The sequence below is a fragment of the Schistocerca piceifrons genome, chromosome 4 (assembly GCF_021461385.2).
Source record: "Schistocerca piceifrons isolate TAMUIC-IGC-003096 chromosome 4, iqSchPice1.1, whole genome shotgun sequence".
Lineage (NCBI taxonomy): Eukaryota > Metazoa > Arthropoda > Insecta > Orthoptera > Acrididae > Schistocerca > Schistocerca piceifrons.
Genome location: NC_060141.1, coordinates 824,222,996 through 824,241,947, shown reverse-complemented (window position 1 = coordinate 824,241,947; position 18,952 = coordinate 824,222,996). Strand labels below are relative to the sequence as shown.

At 38.2% G+C, this 18,952-nt stretch overlaps 1 protein-coding gene across 1 annotated transcript in view; it reads left to right on the top strand.

Annotated features, from left to right (window-relative positions):
* LOC124795226 (vitellogenin receptor-like) overlaps positions 1-18,952 on the top strand; it is a gene marked incomplete in the record, with an annotated part of 212,927 nt that overhangs the window by 118,728 nt on the left and 75,247 nt on the right. The window contains 5 exon segments of the mRNA XM_047259148.1: positions 4,906-5,033; positions 8,424-8,545; positions 11,962-12,143; positions 12,251-12,355; positions 18,253-18,366. Of these exon segments, the coding sequence (XP_047115104.1) occupies positions 4,906-5,033; positions 8,424-8,545; positions 11,962-12,143; positions 12,251-12,355; positions 18,253-18,366 (651 nt within the window).

Genomic DNA, 18,952 nt, shown 5'->3' with positions numbered 1-18,952 from the left:
GTTTCTGGGAAATCAGGGCATGGCACTTGGTGTTTCATCCTCATAAGATAAAAACTGTACTTTGTAATGTTGCTCAAGGTCCTCAAAATCTGGGTGTATATTATATTTCATGTGAATGTTGCATCTCTTAACGGGGGCAGACTGTCTGAACAGTCAAGGAGAGATGTAAGGAGCACCAGAGATATGAGTAAAAAAGAGCAAACCAGCTGTCACCAAGCACTGCATCAAATAAAATTGTGAAATGAAATATGAAACCAGTATTGTGATGTGAACTCTGTGGGACAGCATAGTTCATACATTAAAATGAAGATATCAGAAAACCTATTAAACAAAGACAGTGGGATTAGTTTAAATAATGCTTGGGATCCGGCAGTCAGTTTATTTGTGTCACTAGCCATAACGTCCACCAGCTAGAGAATGCTGAATTTGCAGTTGACAGAATAGCAATGCTAGCTCTTAAAAAATATCAAAAGGGGGTGGGAAAATAACTTGGTTACAAGTAAGTGAGACCATACAATAATTCAGCATGGTTGGAGTCAATGAGCACGCAACAGTGAAACTTAGAGCTCCTGAAACACACCTAGGTCTGTCAACGTAATACTGTGAACTAAATGGACGTGTGGCAGAACACTCAAAAGCACATTTAATAATAAAAATTGGTACATAAAAACAAATTTGCTCAATTTTGTTTTGTTACTTTGTTTTAATACATTTTGTAAGTTGTGATTTCCTCCTTAACAACAAATTTATCGACATTGTCTTCACAGATCCTCATTGAGCAAGTTTTGGCATTTATCTATGTGCCTCCATTGTATCAATTGGAATGTGACTCTGTCTATTTGTTGCATTTCCGGCAATGGCCATGTCCATGATTTGTTGCTTTGTTGAGTAATACATTGGAGTCCATTGTGCTTAATTCAAGCTGTGTGCTGTCCGAATGATAGACAGAAATTATTTTCATGTCTCCTCTTTGGTTTGGAAGCACACTGGGCTGTAATAATAACATTTGTGGCTGTATTAAACCTTTCATGATTAATAAACTTCCAACAAAAATAAAGTTTATGGTCTGAGGCACTGCAGTCATGGACTGTGTGGCTGGTCCCGGCGGAGGTTCGAGTCCTCCCTCGGGCATGGGTGTATGTGTTTGTCCTTAGGGTAATTTAGGTTAAGTAGTGTGTAAGCTTAGGGACTGATGACCTTAGCAGTTAAGTCCAATAAGATTTCACACACAAAAATGAAGTTTCATTCTGAAAGTTGGTGAAGTGGAACCAAAGTCTTACAAACTTAACCAGCTCTATGTTTTCGTTTGAATGTAGGGTTCTCAAAGTAAAATGTTGGTTGGAAAGTATCATCAGGATGACAAGCACAGAAATTTAATTATGCAATATTTACTTCTCAGTTGTTAGTGTCAAGTCACACTAGTCAAACAATCCACAATTATCACAACAGATAATGGATCAAATTCACCCTAGTGGGGTGAAGTTGAGATGCAAATTTTTTACTTTTGATCTGTCATAGTAAAGGGTAACAAGACAAATTTTACTACAGCTCTATACGAATGTTTAAAAAGGAAAAATAATACAGTAATATTTATGAAACCAATAAATTTGAAATCCAAAATTGGTAAACTTCAATTCAATGGTACCGAGACACTCTCAGAACAATGAAAGCTGTGAAATATTGTACACAAATTTTCAACATAAGATTTGAAGATGACTTTGATGTACCACATTTTTTTTGCAGTATTTGAAGTTTGGTGGACATCTGCATCACAGTAATTAAAAATATTGTGTGAACCTGAAGCATAAAGCATGACTGAACAGTAGTATTGTTTCAAAACAGTCATTGATGTAAAAGGAAACAATTGCTTCACCCTTGGATGATAGATATTTTCCAGTGATAGATCCACATTGCCAGATGTTAAAGCATGCAACCCTCCTTTACTACTCTCAGCCATCCATAGATCAAACCCATAATATATCATACTTTTCTCAGCTCAGAAAGCTTCTCACTAAACATCAGATAAATAGGTCCCATTTTTTCAAAAATGTCCCATCAACTGTGAATAGGTTAAAATACTACAGTGTGCATGACAGGTAAGAACTGTAATGGCGTGTTTCATCTTGTGCAGCAAATTATCATTATCGTGTACCCAACAAACCAGTTGGATCTAATGGAAACCTGGTAAACTAGAAAGTACCTCATAATGTAGTTTTATATGTGCTTGATTTCCTTTATATTAAAGCTCACTTCAGAAAGATAGCCTCTGTTGGTTTTAAGATCTTAATTGTCCACACCTGAAAAAGGTATTGGTAGATGATCCTTTAACCATGATGTGTGGTTCATTTAAGTGCCACTTTGCCACTTATGCAAGAGATGTCGCATTCATTTGCCTTGGAAAAATACCTCCAGTCATCATTGGCTGCAAATTAACATGGCTCAGTTGTGGATTGGCAGAAATAAGTTTCTCTCCGCACTTAAGGATACTGTAATAACTCCTGACAAGGTTGTTCTAAGTGTGTGTAATTAAACCTTACATTGCCATCCAAGGTCACCCAATGAGAAAGATCTCAAGCTTGTTACTCATACCTAAGTTATAAATTCCTGGTGCTGTGCACATGTTGGAAACATCAAGAAATACTTCTAGAGATTAACTTTGGGTTTTTGCACTTACAAAAACATTTAAAAGCTGTCACAAATTCCTAATGTTTCACTGTTGGTAAGTAGGGTGACCTTATAGTTTAGCGGTTGAGCATGTGACTGCTATGTATTGTTTACTGTGCTTTGTTCTGTGATCATCTCTGCCACTCCTCCAGCCCTGACTAAATGAATAAATATTATAACACCAGTTTTATGTAAAGAATGTATAAAAGTGAATTTCTTAGAAAATTGGATTAACTTCTTAGAGATTATGGTCAGCTTATGCAGTATTTGCTTGGATGATTTGTCTAGTGAGCAGTGAATCTGCCCTTGATACAGGTGTTGCCTTCACATGTTAACATAAATTTTTCATGTGGGAATGGGGTATTGTGTAATTTTATATTAAACGCTAGCAGTCTAAAATTTCTGTTAATAACCTAGTTTCATTTCAAATTAATGCTTAAGACTGCAGTAGTAAGTAGAGTAGACACCATGCATATAATCAGAAATTGGGTTTTTATGGTAAAAATTAAAACTGTAATATGTAAAATGATTAACAACCATGCATATTTACAATATTGAAGTGCCTGTGTTCAGAAGTATGATGTTCCTTTGGACATGCTTGCATGTCTGAAGCAGCAGGCACTGTGGTGACTACAAATATTATGAAATACAGCAAATGTATTCACAGATGTGAACGTGGACAGCCATCACTTGTATAATGGAATAACAAATCTTGTGCTGGATTACTCGCAATAAGCGGAAAATCCAGATCTGAGTTAAGGTCAAACATAAATTTTGTCACATCGTTACACAGCTGATAGCAACTCTATTTAACAATGGTAAATACACTTCATGAATGTTTATTTCCAGTTGGGTGCCAGTAAAACAAAATTTTTTTCTGGGAAAAGGAACAGGTCATTAGTTTTCGTGCTTTGTGAACTATTGTTGTAAGTTACTTGTTAAAAGTACCTGCAAATGCAGAATTTGATTCAGAATGGTCAGTCAAAGAGACACTAGATATCCTAACCAGATGCCTAAATAGTCACTGCTGGCAAAATCCTGGAGCAACCAAATGTTAAAGTAGCTGAAGTTTTCCAAAAGTTAAAATATCCTTAGTTTGTGTGAATCCATGTTGGTATTCCTGGCAATGAACTTGCCGATCGACTGGCTAAATCAGCTACTACCAAACCATCTCTTGCTATTGGCATTCCGGAAATAGACCTTTGCTCGGCGTACATAGTCAGATTTTGGGCCTTTGGAATGCTGAATGGCACAGTCTTTCTTTGCCGAACAAGCTCAGGGCAGTTAAGGATTCTACAACTCCATCGCGATCCTCCTTATGGGCCTCTCATAAAGCCTCTGTTGTCCTATGCTTGCTCTGCATTGGCCATACTTTTTTTGACTCACGGTTATCTCCTCCGTCATGAGGACTCCGCTCTCTGTCATTGTGGGTCAATGTTGACTGTGGCACACATCTTATTGGACTGCCCCAACTTAGCCACCATATGACATGCTTTTAGCTTTCCAGACTTGCTACACCTGGTGTTGGCTGACAATGCCTCAGCGGCAGATCTCGTTTTACCTTTTATTCGTGATGGGGGTTTTTATCGCTTTATTTAAGGGAGGGACCTTCCACCTTATCGGTGAGTGGAGGGGATGGCAGGTCCTCTTGCTGCCCCCCTTCACCCTGACTGGATTGGCTTGGTGGTTCATTCCAGCCCTCTGCCTTCCCACCCCTTTCCTAATGGGGTCTGTTTTGTCTTAAGCATCTCTCTTGTTTCCTGTGCTTCTTCCTTCACATCCCTGTAATTATTCACCTTCTTTCCCCTCACCTCTTCTTCCGCCCTTTTCCTTCTTTCCTTCCCTGTCATTAGTTTTAGTTTATCGTTTTATGGACATTGTAGTTCCCTCTCCTAATGTGGGATTTTATCAGTTTTAGTTAATCTAAGGTCGGAGGACTGATGACCGTGTAGTTTATTCCCTTCTCCAACCAACCAACCTGATACACACCAAAGCTTCCAGGTATAATGAACAGAGCGGCTGACTTATTATTTAGACTGAGAAGTGGAAATGGTAATTGTAACTACTGTGAATAAAAACCCAGAAAATTAATAAAAATTGGGACTTTCTCTGCATTCAAATTTGGATTTGTGAAACTTCGCATTTCAACTCCTGAAAATAAAGTGGCCAGCCACGTGCTGCTCAGTTTTGCCTTCACATCAGTTTACATTTTGGTATATCAAGTGTCATGTCATTTTGCAGTGGCTGTGGAGGACACTTACCACGTAGTGCTGACGGCTGTGAGGGGAGTGGCATTTCTGCCGTACCATCCGTGCCATCAGGGGAATGGTGGCTGCAGCCACCTGTGCCTCGTGAGGGGGCAGAAGCAGGTGAGGTTTGTGGGACAACAGCTTCTGAGCCTTCAGCCTGGAACACAATTCAAAATCCAGCTCTGCTTCCTAAAGTGACTTGGAGAGATTAAGGGGTACATTTTGTGAATAGTGCACAGGAACTGGTGCAGAAAGAAAATGTGTTAGAAAGAAACCATTTTAAGGTTGAGTAGTTTCTCATTGACAAATTACATTTGGTCAGTAAAAATTTGTTGCAAACATTCCAGATAAAATTATATTTAAATTGCAGGTTCATGATGAAAATTACCCAAGGACGTTTTAAATTCACAAAGCGCACGTAGCTGTAAAAAAAGTGGAATAAGTGGCATGTTAATCCAGGGTGTATACACCCAGACAACCAAGAAATCTAGGGAAAATTTCAGGAATTATTTAGAATCTGGTAATTTTTTGTGTAGGTTTCAGTTAAATTTTTGTTTATTTGTAAGAACCAATACCTCAACAAAAATTTTACTGTAGCCCGCTAGTGCAGAATAATACTGTAGTAATAAAATGTAAGAAAATAAGACAAAAGTAAAAACTTTGCAAAGAAACATCTGCTGATAGCAAAATGTCAAAGGCTTCATGATGAAGACTATACAATATTTAGTAACAACAAACTGCTGCTGTGAGACTGACATCACATCTGTTTACATTTCTGACAGTTAATGGGAAAATATTGTGCATGATGGTTGGAGAAGCAGTGCTTGAAAAGTAATTTCCTCTTTCATGCAAGAGGAATTATGTAGCCTGTGAGACCATGCAATGAGTTTCTTAAATAAGTGTGTTTGCTCTCATTCAGAACTTAACAATTTGATGACCAGTCACACAGAAAAATTTTGGCCACAGATCATCAGCATTTACGCCATTAGCTACATTTTATTGGCAATTTTGTGTTTGATGTATATTAAAGAATAACAGATGCCAAAAAGTACAAAGCTGTGAGGTTATGCATTCATTTCAATTCGTACATGTGTATTTACTTTTGTAATATGAAAATATGCAGTGTACTTGTTGCCATGCATCAAAGATCATTCTAGAATGTTTTTTAATTGGGTTTTGTTTTCTGAATCGCAAGGAAGTTCTATGCTAGTGTGTAAAGTAAAGGTTGGAAAACTTTTACAGCTCAGAGGGAAAGTATGTCATTTAGTGCAGAAAAAATGGACTTTCACCCTGGGTAGTGTGTACTTTCACCTGGGGAAACCCAGGAAAACCTGACTCTTGTCTGCATATACTCCCTGTAATCCAAACTGTTTCTAGATTTAATACTTTCCTTGTGTTCCTGTAGTTCTTCCCTGACATCAGCTTCTTCTATCCTTCCATAAATGCTGATAGCTGAGCAATGACACTTGTTAGCATGTACCTTCTATGAAGCTGGAATATTTAAATTCTTCTTTAAGTTTGATGGTATTAAACATATTTATGTTGCATATCAGGTCAAATAGTTCTGTCACGGCTGCCTCTCACTGTACTAGGCAGCATAACTAGAACCCGGATAGTTCTCAGTGCTATTGCTAGCGTTAAAATGAAGTGCTAATTGCTGGAGGCATAAACAGTAGCAGCCTACAGAGCAGACAACACTGAGGTGTTGCTATAAAGATTTACAAAATCGTTAAGTGTCCCGAATATTTTGCGGCAGCCTGTCTGAATAAAATCTTCTCAGTTTTCAAGTCATGTCAATTCTAATAAAATTCTTGAGCTCTCGACAGCTATCTCCACTGTGGTGTAATGCAGAAATTTGTCGAAACACACAAAAAAAGTGAATAGGCCGAAATGGTGTTACAGTAGTTTGCATGTAGTCACTTTTTATGAGGGTGCCAGTACAAGACATGCTGTATCTTTGGGCCCAGCAGTTTCCACCTGGGATTGTCTGACGAATTACTTTTTGTACCGCAACGAATATTATGAAATGACTGATGGCCCAGCAATGGACTTGCCACTGTCTCCTGCAGACACAAATTTCTTCGCGGAGCACTTCGAGGAACAGGCTCCGAACTCTGCGGCATTGTGTCCATCTCGCTTCCTGAGGTACATCAATGACACCTTCCTGATATGACCTCATGGTGAAAATATAGTGCAGCAGTTTGTGGATCAGATGAAGAGTGTCCAGCACATTATTAAATTTACTGTAACGGAGGAGGATGGCCAGCTACCGTTCTTGGATGTTTTAGTTGAGTGGAAGGCAGGAGGCCAGCTCAGTCATTCAGTGTACAGGAAACTGACACACACTGATCTGTGTTTGAAAGCCAAGAGTTTTCACTGCCCTGTACACAAGAAAGCAGTCCCAAACACATTAATACACAGTCAGTTATTTCTGTCAATGACCACCTAAAGTCTGAATTGCAGCACTTTAGACACATGTTAAGAGAGAGCGCTTATAGCAAGAGACACTGTAAACACTTTCAGGTGTCACTGAAGAGACGCCTTGTGAATCGGCAGAAACAGAGTCGGCGACATTCCTGGCATACTGTGGGGCAACGATTAGCGAGTTAGAATGTGTACTGCAGAGAGACAGATTGAGCCAGTGTTACTGCCTGCCCCCAAGAAGAGAGAGATGTTGTGCCCTGTTAAAGGTGACATAGCTCTTAGTGTGCACAGTGTGCATGGTGTTCCTTGAGAGTGTGGCAGCATTGATATAGGCCAGACAATTTGCACAATTGCACAGTGTTGTTCCAAGCCTGACAGACCCATTAAATAAAAGGAGCTCGACAAGTTAGCTGTAGCTGAGCATTGCCTGGTAAAGACACAAAACATTATCAGAGAACATGAGTGTCTTGGCCAGTGTGTTAACATAAAAGAGGCAGCAACAGTTTCAACAGACCAGGGGTAAATACTGAGTAGGGCATGGGAGTGGGCTTTGGAAGTTGAAAGGAAGCAACGGTGGCCGCTTAACGCTCGGAGGGAGGCGAGAGCGGCAGTTTCAGATATGGTGCCAGCCCCCTCACGCCACCTGACGTCACTCGGTCCCACAGTGGGCCGTAGCTGCTACGAGGTGCCCAGCTCACCTTCCGCGCATGCATCGTTTCGGCCCTCTGGTGCCAGTGACCTTAATCATGGGTACACGAGTGGAAAATCGTGCCGGCCCCAGTAGTCAGTAGTTTCACTCCTGACGATGATGGCGGAGATAGCCACTGATGTGGCTTGAAAAATAGATTTTATTCAAAAGTGCATTATGTTGTTGGTTGAGGTAGGCCTGTTCAGCTGCTGTGCCCAGCCCACTGCAACTGTCAGGGATCAACTTATGTGAGCTGTTATATTACTGCAGTAACTGTTTAGGGAATGTTGTGTATTCCAGGTACGTTGCTATGACTTGGGAATCTGTTGGCTTTGAAAATTGTTTCAGTGTAATAGTTCAGACTGTGCGAAGAAACTGAATGTGGCTTTGGGTTGCAGGTGTGTGGCTGTCCCGAGGGCATGTTGCTGCAGGATAACGTAACGTGCCTCGTGCCAGCAGGGTGCAGGGCAGACGAGTTCCACTGCGAACGTGACAAGTGGTGCATACCTGCCTCTCACAGGTCAGTCTGTTGTCCGCAGTGGCAGCTGTGCTCACCGATGTGCTGCTCTGCACTAATTTTCTTACTTCTTAGGTTACGTTAAAACTTGCTGATGAGCTTCAACAGCTGTTAGACACTTCTTATTCAGCTCCTTGTCATGTGCTTGGAACAAAGAAAAATTAACATGTTTAGTGCTGAGCTTCAGTACTGCCCAAAGAATTGGAGCAGTGATCACAGATCAGGAAATCTCTCCGTTTGAGCTTCAGGTTGCAGCCCAGACTTCTGTTGGTGTTATCACTGTGGTGTCTTGAGGCTGTTAATGTATTATGGAATCAAAAAATAGCCAACCAACTATAAACTGTAGTTTGTTTTTAGGTGCAAGTCACACGAGACAATTGCAGTCACAGCTCAGTATAATACTCTAGCATTAGCATGTTTTGAAGCCTAGCACTAAATATACACAATGTCTTGATGCTGTAGTTTGTTGGTATCACCATTAGTATCTTTATTATAAAGTATCCAGTTCCCAGTTAATTTTCTCATCTGAATTTAACCATCTTGTTCTCAATTTGATTAATGTTTCATAACTTCTTTACGCATAACCATTTAAGAGAGGCTGAAATGCTCATTTTGTACTCATTAAATCATAGTCTCTGAATCTAATTTGGATGAGTCAGGTAGTCATTAAGGACAATACATCCAATTTTCCTATTGGTATATATAAAAATCATTGTAAGTGTTCGTATATAATTGTAGTACCAGGAGAGCTTGTATCTGAACTAATTTGCAATAAAATAAGAGTTGATACTGTGGCAAGATTTAATAACTTACACCGGTCTCTCAAATTTTTAGCAAAGCTGTAGCTTGCACCAATGTATGGGAATGCCTACGTTGACACAGTTACCTTTGCCTCATTCAACATAAATATCGAAAGATTTTGAGTTGCCCAGTGCTCCTTGACCCAATTCTTCATCCACTTTCTTCTGCAAAAAAGTAGAAAAATTCTCACAACAGCAGCACTGTCTTTGTCAATATCCCAAACCACAACATTGCTCATTATTATTGACAATGTTAGAGTATCCTGGAGAGAGAATGAGTAATATTGCACAATATTATTGTGCAATTGAGTCTAGAGGCCACTTCCAGCTCACACAGATAAAATACTGTGCTAAAGTAGGCTGCATATAAAACACTTTTGCAACTCTTCAGCATGTTTCTAATGTGTGTAGATCCAATACCAAATAAATGGAGAATATTGAAAAAATAAATCCTATAAACATTAGTGCCGCCATTCTTTGTTGTGGGACAGATACTGAAAAACAATGATTGGCAGAGGCTTTTAATTAGAGATCAACACCTGTATCCTACGGAAAGAATGAGGACAATGGGACGTACCCTCTGTTAAACACTAAACAATGTTTTGCAAGATACAGATACCAAAGGTGTCCATTGAGTCCCTGATTCCAAAATTGTCTCAAAGGTGGATAGACTGCAACAAAAGGTATGTTTATTGTGAAATCAGTAAGAATTTTTTTTACAAAATTTTGAAAATAGTATGGAAAGCTAACAGATGGTTTCCTAAGCTTTGCAGCTTGCGCAGTAGTGGCATGCATAATTATTAATCATTTGCAAGCAATTTTTGCTGCCACACGACAATATTTTGAAATGTCCACATCTCACAAGCATTGAAATTTATCATTAAATGGTGCAGTGTCCTAGCAGTAATGAATCGTGATGCCACACAGACTGCCGATTTGAGCTCATCCAGAGCGGTGGGACAGTTTTGGTAGACAATCTTTAAATGTGCCCCACAGTCAGATGGGCAAATATTGAAGCCAATCCATCACTGTGCCGGTATATTTGTAATAATCAAATACAGTGACTGTTCATGAACTATTTCTCACTGTGAAATAACTGTTGGGAGCCATATGGTCTGATCCCCATCTTGCATAAACCACTTGGTGCCTGGTTGATCCTCCAACACTAGCTGTATAGTGAAAAGTTGTCCCAAAATTGCAGCATAATTTTAGTGACAGTTTTTCACATGAAAAAGGGCCAATGATGATACCCACCACAGCCCTAACAGTAAGTTTGAGAGAATGCAATGGTTTTGCTTCACAAATGGAAATTCTTGGAATCCCAGAATGGCCAGTTTCATTTACTCTTGACTCCATTCAGGTGGAAGTGTGCTTCATCTATGAACTAGATATGGCCAACATCAGCCATCTTGTCGATGCTATGGTTTACAGTTGGCCTTATCACATAGCTCATACAGTTATGACCTTTTGAGATTGGATATTGAATGGAAAAATGTATAAGACCTCAGTATTTTCTGCATGCTGGATCCCTTCAGAGCAGTTAGTGCTGAAATTATTATGACAGATTGTCGGATTTTGCTGAATAATTCCATTAATTGGTGACATTTTAAGGAGTCTTCACAGTTTGCCTGTGGCCAACATTCTCCACGACATTAGCCACAGTGTCTGCATGTTGGAATTTGGTGAAGCGCTTGTAAACGGTTTTTACTTACAGCCTTTTGCAACATTAATTCGCATTTGAAAAAGGTGCCTTGTTGCTGTAAGACTGTTCTAACATGGGGCATTCCAATACCAGAAAAACATTCAACAGAATACAGGATTTTGACATCTTCTTTTGGTATGCTAACTTCCTTTCACATTTTAGTTCTAGAACTGGCTTGCTGTGATATGTGGTGCTCTATTTATAGGCATAGTCTATTTCTATTATCATGGTGTCTATCAGCTTCTTGAACGATTACAGAACTTCAGTATAACTTTGGTATAACATTCTTCCAGCTTTAACAACAAACATAGGGTTTGTCGCACTTGCCCAATCTTGCAGAGTTATTACCTTCTGAGGTCTCCAGAGCACCCTTCGAAGATACAAAATGTAGCCTTCATCTTTAAAGTTGTTCTTGCCACTTACTCAGGACATACACACTTCTGAAAATTTTAACAAAGTAGTTACATACTTCCCCTTCTATTCTTATGTTTATATCAATGCAGTAGATTCAGGCACAATCAAGAACTGTTAATGTCTACTTAGGGGAGCAGTCAGAGGAGGGGAGACATGGGGCCACAGTTTTCTCGAGGCACCCCTGATCCATCCTTCGCACCTAAATGCAACACAAACAAAATTTTATTTCTACCACTGAACATGAAACTACCTGCTTATATTAGGCTACAGGTATTTTTTACACAGTGAGATTCTCATTTGATAGTCGATTTTTGTATGCTAGTTAACTATTCATATACTTTGTACAAACCAGTTTAATTGCTATAGTAGTAATCTCTCTGTGCAGGAAGAACAGAACAAATTGAATTAGTTGTGCGTGCCTGTCTGAAATACATCAGAGTGGCAACCCTGCTCCAGTGGTTTGTTCTGCTATTTGTAAAACAATTTGAATGTCTGTTCAACAGATGCAATGGTGTAAATGACTGCCCGAGTGGAGAGGATGAGAAAAACTGCAAAGTGTGTTGGGAGCACGAGTTTGCCTGCAGTAACGGGCAATGTGTGCCTCTGGAGGGGAAATGTGATGGCATTGTGCAGTGCTCAGATGGGTCAGACGAACGGGATTGTGAAGTTGGGATATGTGACACAGGTCAGTCGCGCAAGCTACTAACCATACAGAGTGCACGCTGTATGGTTAGTTGCAACTATCCATTTCATGACATTGTTAAATTCTTTAACAAAAATTACTTATTGCAGAGACAGAGTTTGAGTGTAGAAATGGAAGGTGTGTAGCTCAGAGCTTACGGTGTGACCTCACAGAGGACTGTAATGATGGCTCTGATGAAGAAAACTGTGACAAAGGTGAGGGTACATATGTCACTTTAGTCAAATATCTTGAGGGTGGTTTGAAAAGTTCTCGAAATCACCATGAGAGGTAAGCGCTAGCGCAAAGAGTTGTTCACATGATATTCATTGGACTGTTGCCTGTAAACACATGCCATGTCAGTGCTCTTGGAAGAGAACTGTGGCAGTGACCTGTCTCTGTTGTTGTTCCCACATATTGATTTGCGAAGATGGTAAATATAGAGATTTGAGCAGTGATTAAGTATTTCGTAAAGAAAGGTATGAAATCAAAGGACATTCATGCTGATTTCCAGAATACTCTGGGGAACTCTGCTCCTTCATATTCAACTGTTGCTAAGTGTATGAATGAATTAAAATTTGGTTGGGAGAGCTTAGATGATCCGCGCAGTGGTTGGCAAAGGTGTGTCACTACTCCAAAAAACGTGGCAAAAGTGCACAAAATGATCATGGAAGATCACAGATTGTAAGTACGTGAAATTGCTCGTGCTTGTTGGACGTCATCTAAAAGGGTATATCTCATTTTAACTGAAGAATTAAAACTTAAAAAATCATCTGCAAGATGGGTGCCGCAACTCTTGATGCTGGATCAAAAACGCAAGAGTATGGACATATCGGAACAATGTTTGGTCAATTTTAGCAGAAATGGACAAGATATTTTGTTCCAGGTTTGTGACCACAGATGAAACTTGGGTGCACTACTATACCTCAGAGACAAAACAACAGTCAAAGCAGTGGAAACATGCTGATTCTCTGCCACCAAAGAAAGCGGAGACTTTTCCTTAAGCAGGAAAGGTCGTGGCATCAGTGTTCCGGGATGTGAAGGGGATTCAGTTTGTAGATTATCTCCCCACTGGGCAAACAATTACTGCAGAATACTATGCTAACCTCCTGGATAAACTGCAACAAAAGATGTGCAAAAAAGGCCAGGTTTAGCATGGAAGAGTCATCTCCCATCAAGACAATGCGTGCTGCACCCATGTGCCATTGCCATGGCAAAATTACATGAACTAAGGCTTGAATTGTTGCCACACCTGCCTTATTCACCAGATATGGCTCTGTCACACTTCTGTTTCTTCCCAAAACTGAAAATTTTTCTTGGTGGATGAAGATTCACTTCAAACAAAGAATTGATAGCTGGAGTTGACAACTCATCTTTGAGATGGGAACAATGCACTGGAACATCGTTGGACCAAGTGCATTAATCTACCAGGAAACTACATTGAACAATAAAAAAAAGTTTCAGTGATTAAAATAATTTGTTCTATTCCGTTCTGAGAGCTTTTCAAACCACCGTCACATATTTTGACATTCATGAAGTTGGAAGAAAATATACACACAAAAAGCAACATTAGTTTAGATCTATTATATTATATTATATACCTATTTAAATAAGTGTACTTACATGTTTGGGACTTCATGATGGTAAACTCTTCCAGTATTCTGAGACTTTATTAATCTGTTGTGGTTTTCCTTCCTTATTGTTTGGTTAATGTATACTTTGCTCTCTAGAAGTGTTTAAGGATCATCATCTCTACATTATCCTCAATAAGATCGCCTTTCAACATTCTGGTAGACTTAGATGGAAACTGAAGTCATCTTGGGCCCAAAATATATCCAAGATTTTTCTTGCATATCTCCTTTCCAAGATGTCTAGCTTTGCCAGCTCTAGTTTACATGGCATTCACTGTTATGCATTGATTTGATGGTAGTATTGTAGTGCATTCTCAGAGATGCTTTTCTTATTATAGATATGGTCAGTTGCAATGTATAATGAACTGTTTTCTGTCAGCATCTTTGAAATCATTCAAAAGACATGGAGATAGTTACTAAGACAAACATAATTTAATTACTTCAAATTTGTCACGAACACTTTGCAGATCAGCCAGTTGCAAGAATATTGGGTCTAGGAAAGTGGCCATTTATGCATGTTACTGGCTTGTATGTAAAGTATGTGTCTTTAAGAGTAACACATACTAAAAAAGAGCCAAGTGTAAAGATTTAACATGTTCACTTTAGTTATGACACATTACAAATTTTAAAATGACAAAGTATAATTTTCCTCCAAAAACAAGTGGGAGATGAGCTACTGAAAAACTTCTTCTTGATCTACCAAAATTAGTTGCTCATAAACACACAATGTATTTGTAGCAAAATTAGAGCAAACTGTGAAACCTAAAGAGTACACACATAAAATTACATCACTGCAATCATATTGGCTCAGCCATTAAAAGCAGCTGTTATGTTCAGTTTCTTATAAAATAATTCTAGAAATTGACAGAAGGCAAGGGGCAGTTGGAAGATTTCTGCACATAATTCATATATGAAACGAATAAACTTTGAGGGACAGGTAGCTCATACATTGCTAAAATCACGTCTTGACCTGTATGCAAGTCCAGTCTAACACAGCTGCAGCCATCACTGTGCTTGGGCTTCAGCTTCAAAGTGTTAACTGTTGCTCTTTAAATTCCTTTATACTGTTAATCTCCCTATACAGAAATATCTTCCATTAGCTTCACTGTAATCTCTAGCTCGTATGTCTTTACTACACATGGATAAGGGATTTTATGATAGTGTCTTTATTCATTATGTCAAGTTCTAAATTTTCTTTTGTTGATGTCCGAGGGATTAAGACTTCTAAACAGTCGGTAAATAAATATTTATGAAATAAATCCATTAGGGTGGGTGGTGTTTGTGTAGGCAGGTTTTCCCACCAGACATCTGATTGATCCATATATTCTTTTTAGGACAATTTGTTATGGCTGAGAGTTTGCTACATAAAGGTAGCAGATCATTATTATTATTTATTTATTTATTTCCTTTCCTTTCTCAGACGCTATGTCTGTTTAAAAATGGAAAGTGATGCGGACCTTGATCAAGCGTGACTTCCTTTTAACTGTACGGTATATGTTACATTGCATTTAGGAACTTTTGGGTAATTGAACATGTATCAATAATTACATATTTCTGTAGTTGTATATATACGTTTGGATGTAGCTGTATTGCGTTGATGTACTGGTGGATATTGTGTGGTATGACTCCTGTAGTTGATAGTGTAATTGGTATAATGTCAACTTTATCCTGATGCCACATGTCCTTGACTTCCTCAGCCAGTTGGATGTATTTTTCAATTTTTTTCTCCTGTTTTCTTCTGTATGTTTGTTGTATTGGGTATGGATATTTCGATTAGTTGTGTTAATTTCTTCTTTTTATTGGCGAGTTTGATATCAGGTTTGTCATGTGGTGGTGTTTTATCTGTTATAATGGTTCTGTTCCAGTATAATTTGTATTCATCATTCTCCAGTACATTTTGTGGTGCATACTTGTATGTGGGAACATGTTGTTTTATTAGTTTATGTTGTATGGCAAGTTGCTGTTGTATTATTTTTGCTACATTGTCATGTCTTCTGGGGTATTCTGTATTTGCTAGTATTGTACATCCACTTTTGATGTGATCTACTGTTTCTGTTTGTTTGCAAAGTCTGCATTTATCTGTTGTGGTATTGGGATCTTTAATAATATGCTTGCTGTAATATCTGGTGTTTATTGTTTGATCCTGTATTGCAATCATGAATCCTTCCGTCTCACTGTATATATTGCCTTTTCGTAGCCATGTGTTGGATGCGTCTTGATCGATGTGTGGCTGTGTTAGGGGTGCTTGCCATGTAATGTTTTCTTTTTCCAATTTACTTTCTTCGTGTCTGTTGATGTTACGTGATCTAAAGCGTTGTAGAAGTGGTTATGAAATTGCAGTGGTGTAGCCGATGTATTTATATGAGTGATTGCTTTGTGTATTTTGCTAGTTTCTGCTCGTTCTAGAAAGAATTTTCTTAAATTGTCTACCTGTCCATAATGTAGGTTTTTTTTATGTCGATGAATCCCCTTCCTCCTTCCTTTCTGCTTAATGTGAATCTTTCTGTTGCTGAATGTATGTGATGTATTCTATATTTGTGGCATTGTGAGCGTGTAAGTTTATTGAGTGCTTCTAGGTCTGTGTTACTCCATTTCACTACTCCAAATGAGTAGGTCAATATTGGTATAGCGTAAGTATTTATAGCTTTTGTCTTCTTTCTTGCTGTCAATTCTGTCTTCAGTATTTTTGTTAGTCTTTGTCTATATTTTTCTTTTAGTTCTTCTTTAATATTTGTATTACCTATTCCTATTTTTTGTCTGTATCCTAGATATTTATAGGCATCTGTTTTTTCCATCGCTTCTATGGAGTTACTGTTGTTATTCAATATGTAATCTTCTTGTTTAGTGTGTTTTCCCTTGACTATGCTATTTTTCTTATATTTGTCTGTTCAAAAAGCCATATTTATATCATTGCTGAATACTTCTGTTATCTTTAGTAATTGGTTGAGTTGTTGATTTGTTGCTGCCAGTAGTTTTAGATCATCCATGTATAGCAAATGTGTGATTTTGTGTGGGTATGTTCCAGTAATATTGTATCCATAATTTGTATTATTTAGCATGTTTGATAGTGGATTCAGAGCAAGGCAGAAGCAGAAAGCACTTAATGAGTCTCCTTGGTATATTCCACGCTTAATCTGTGTTGGCTGTGATGTGATATTATTTGAATTTGTTTGGACATTAAGTGTGGTTTTCCAGTTTTTCATTACTATGTTTGGGAACTGTATCAGTTTAGGATCCACTTTGTATATTTCCAATATTTGTAGTAACCATGAGTTGGGGTACACTATCAAAAGCTTTTTGGTAATCAATGTATGCGTAGTGTAGCGACCTTTGTTTAGTTTTTGCTTGATATGTCACCTCTGCATCTATTATCAGTTGCTCTTTACATCCTCGTGCTCCTTTGCAACAGTCTTTTTGTTCTTCATTTATAATTTTGTTCTGTGTTGTATGTGTCATTAATTTCTGTGTAATGACTGAAGTTAATATTTTGTATATTGTTGGTAGGCATGTTATGGGGCGATATTTAGCTGGGTTTGTTGTGTCTGCTTGATCTTTAGGTTTCAGATAAGTTATTCCATGTGTAAGTGTATCAGGGAATGTGTATGGGTCTGCAATGTAACTGTTAAATAATTTAGTTAGATGTGAATGTGTTGAGGTGAACTTCTTTAGCCAGAAATTTGCTATTTTATCATTTCCAGGGGCTTTCCAATTGTGCGTAGAATCAATTGCTCGGGTGACTTCAGGCATTTGTGGTATCATCTTGTATGAGTCTGTTTCTGCTTGTATCCACCGTGCATGCCTGTTATGTTGTACTGGGTTTGACCATATGTTGCTCCAGCAGTGTTCCATGTCTGCTATGTTTGGTGGATTGTCTATTTTAATGTGTGTGTTATCTATTGTTTGGTAAAATCTCTTTTGGTTTGTGTTGAATGTTTGGTTTTGTTTCCTTCTATTTTCACTTTTTTTGTACCTTCTAAGTCGTTTGGCCAATGCTTGTAATTTCTGCTTCTTTTCATCTAATTGCTCTATTGCTTCTTGTTGTGAGATTTTACCTAACCTTTTTCGTTTTTTGTCTGATATTTCATTTCTTATAAATTGTGTTAGCTGTCCGATGTATTTTCTCAGTTTTTCTATTCTGATCTGTAGCCTGTGTTGCCATGCTGGTTATGTGGGTTTCTTCTGTGTGTTGGTTGGTTCTGATCTCTGCCTAGTGTGTATATTTAGTGTAGTGAGTGCTCCTACGTAAACCAGTAGGATTATTATTATTATTATTATTATTATTATTATTATTATTATTATTATTATTATTAATATTATTATAATTATTAATATTATTATAATTATTAATTTTAGACATAGCCAATAATCTTCCCGCATAAGATGCTCGTGCATTGCAATGACCACAAATGTATCAAATACTTTCACCTGCAGTGATCTTGCATTTGTTTACTGGAAGCTTTGTTAAATTATCTGCAACATTGCAGTTATATGTGGAGAATCGGAGTTCAGGTGCCATTCCGGAGCTTGCATACCGGACACCTGGGAATGTGATGGGGAAGTGAATTGCCCAGACTCGACAGATGAACATGAGAATTGCAGTAAGTAGAAACATTATATTATGTTGAAGCTTTCCTCTCATGGCATGAATAGAAACTCAGATTTCACAAAAATATAAAAGATAAATTACCAAAAATGTTCCCTAGAAGCTAATTAGATAATAAAGTGTACATTAAGACAGATAAATCACTATTAACTAATTACAAATGCAGTTATGTTGTTCACTTAGCTTTTTCAAATGGTAAGTAAGTTATTGGTTATGTAGCTGCAGTACTCAATTGAAGGGTGAATGTTAGTGTTCATTTTCCTGTTGAAGCATTCAAGTGATCTGTTGTGTAACAGGTGTAAAGTCTGATTCTGAAATACAAAACAGAATCTATAAGTTTTCCTGATTAGATGACTACATTTCTCTAATGTAAATTGGATACTGTTTGTGTGGCAACTGCTAGACATCTTCAGGTGGCTTCTGTGGTTGGATGGCATCTGTTATACACACTTCAGTCATCTCCTTGTAGACGAACTATCTAGAAGTCAAGGATGTAAAAGTGAGTAGATTCCAAATGAGGTTTTAGTATATAGCCATCTACTAGGAATAATTGTGACCTTAAGTGCAAATGCAGAGGCATT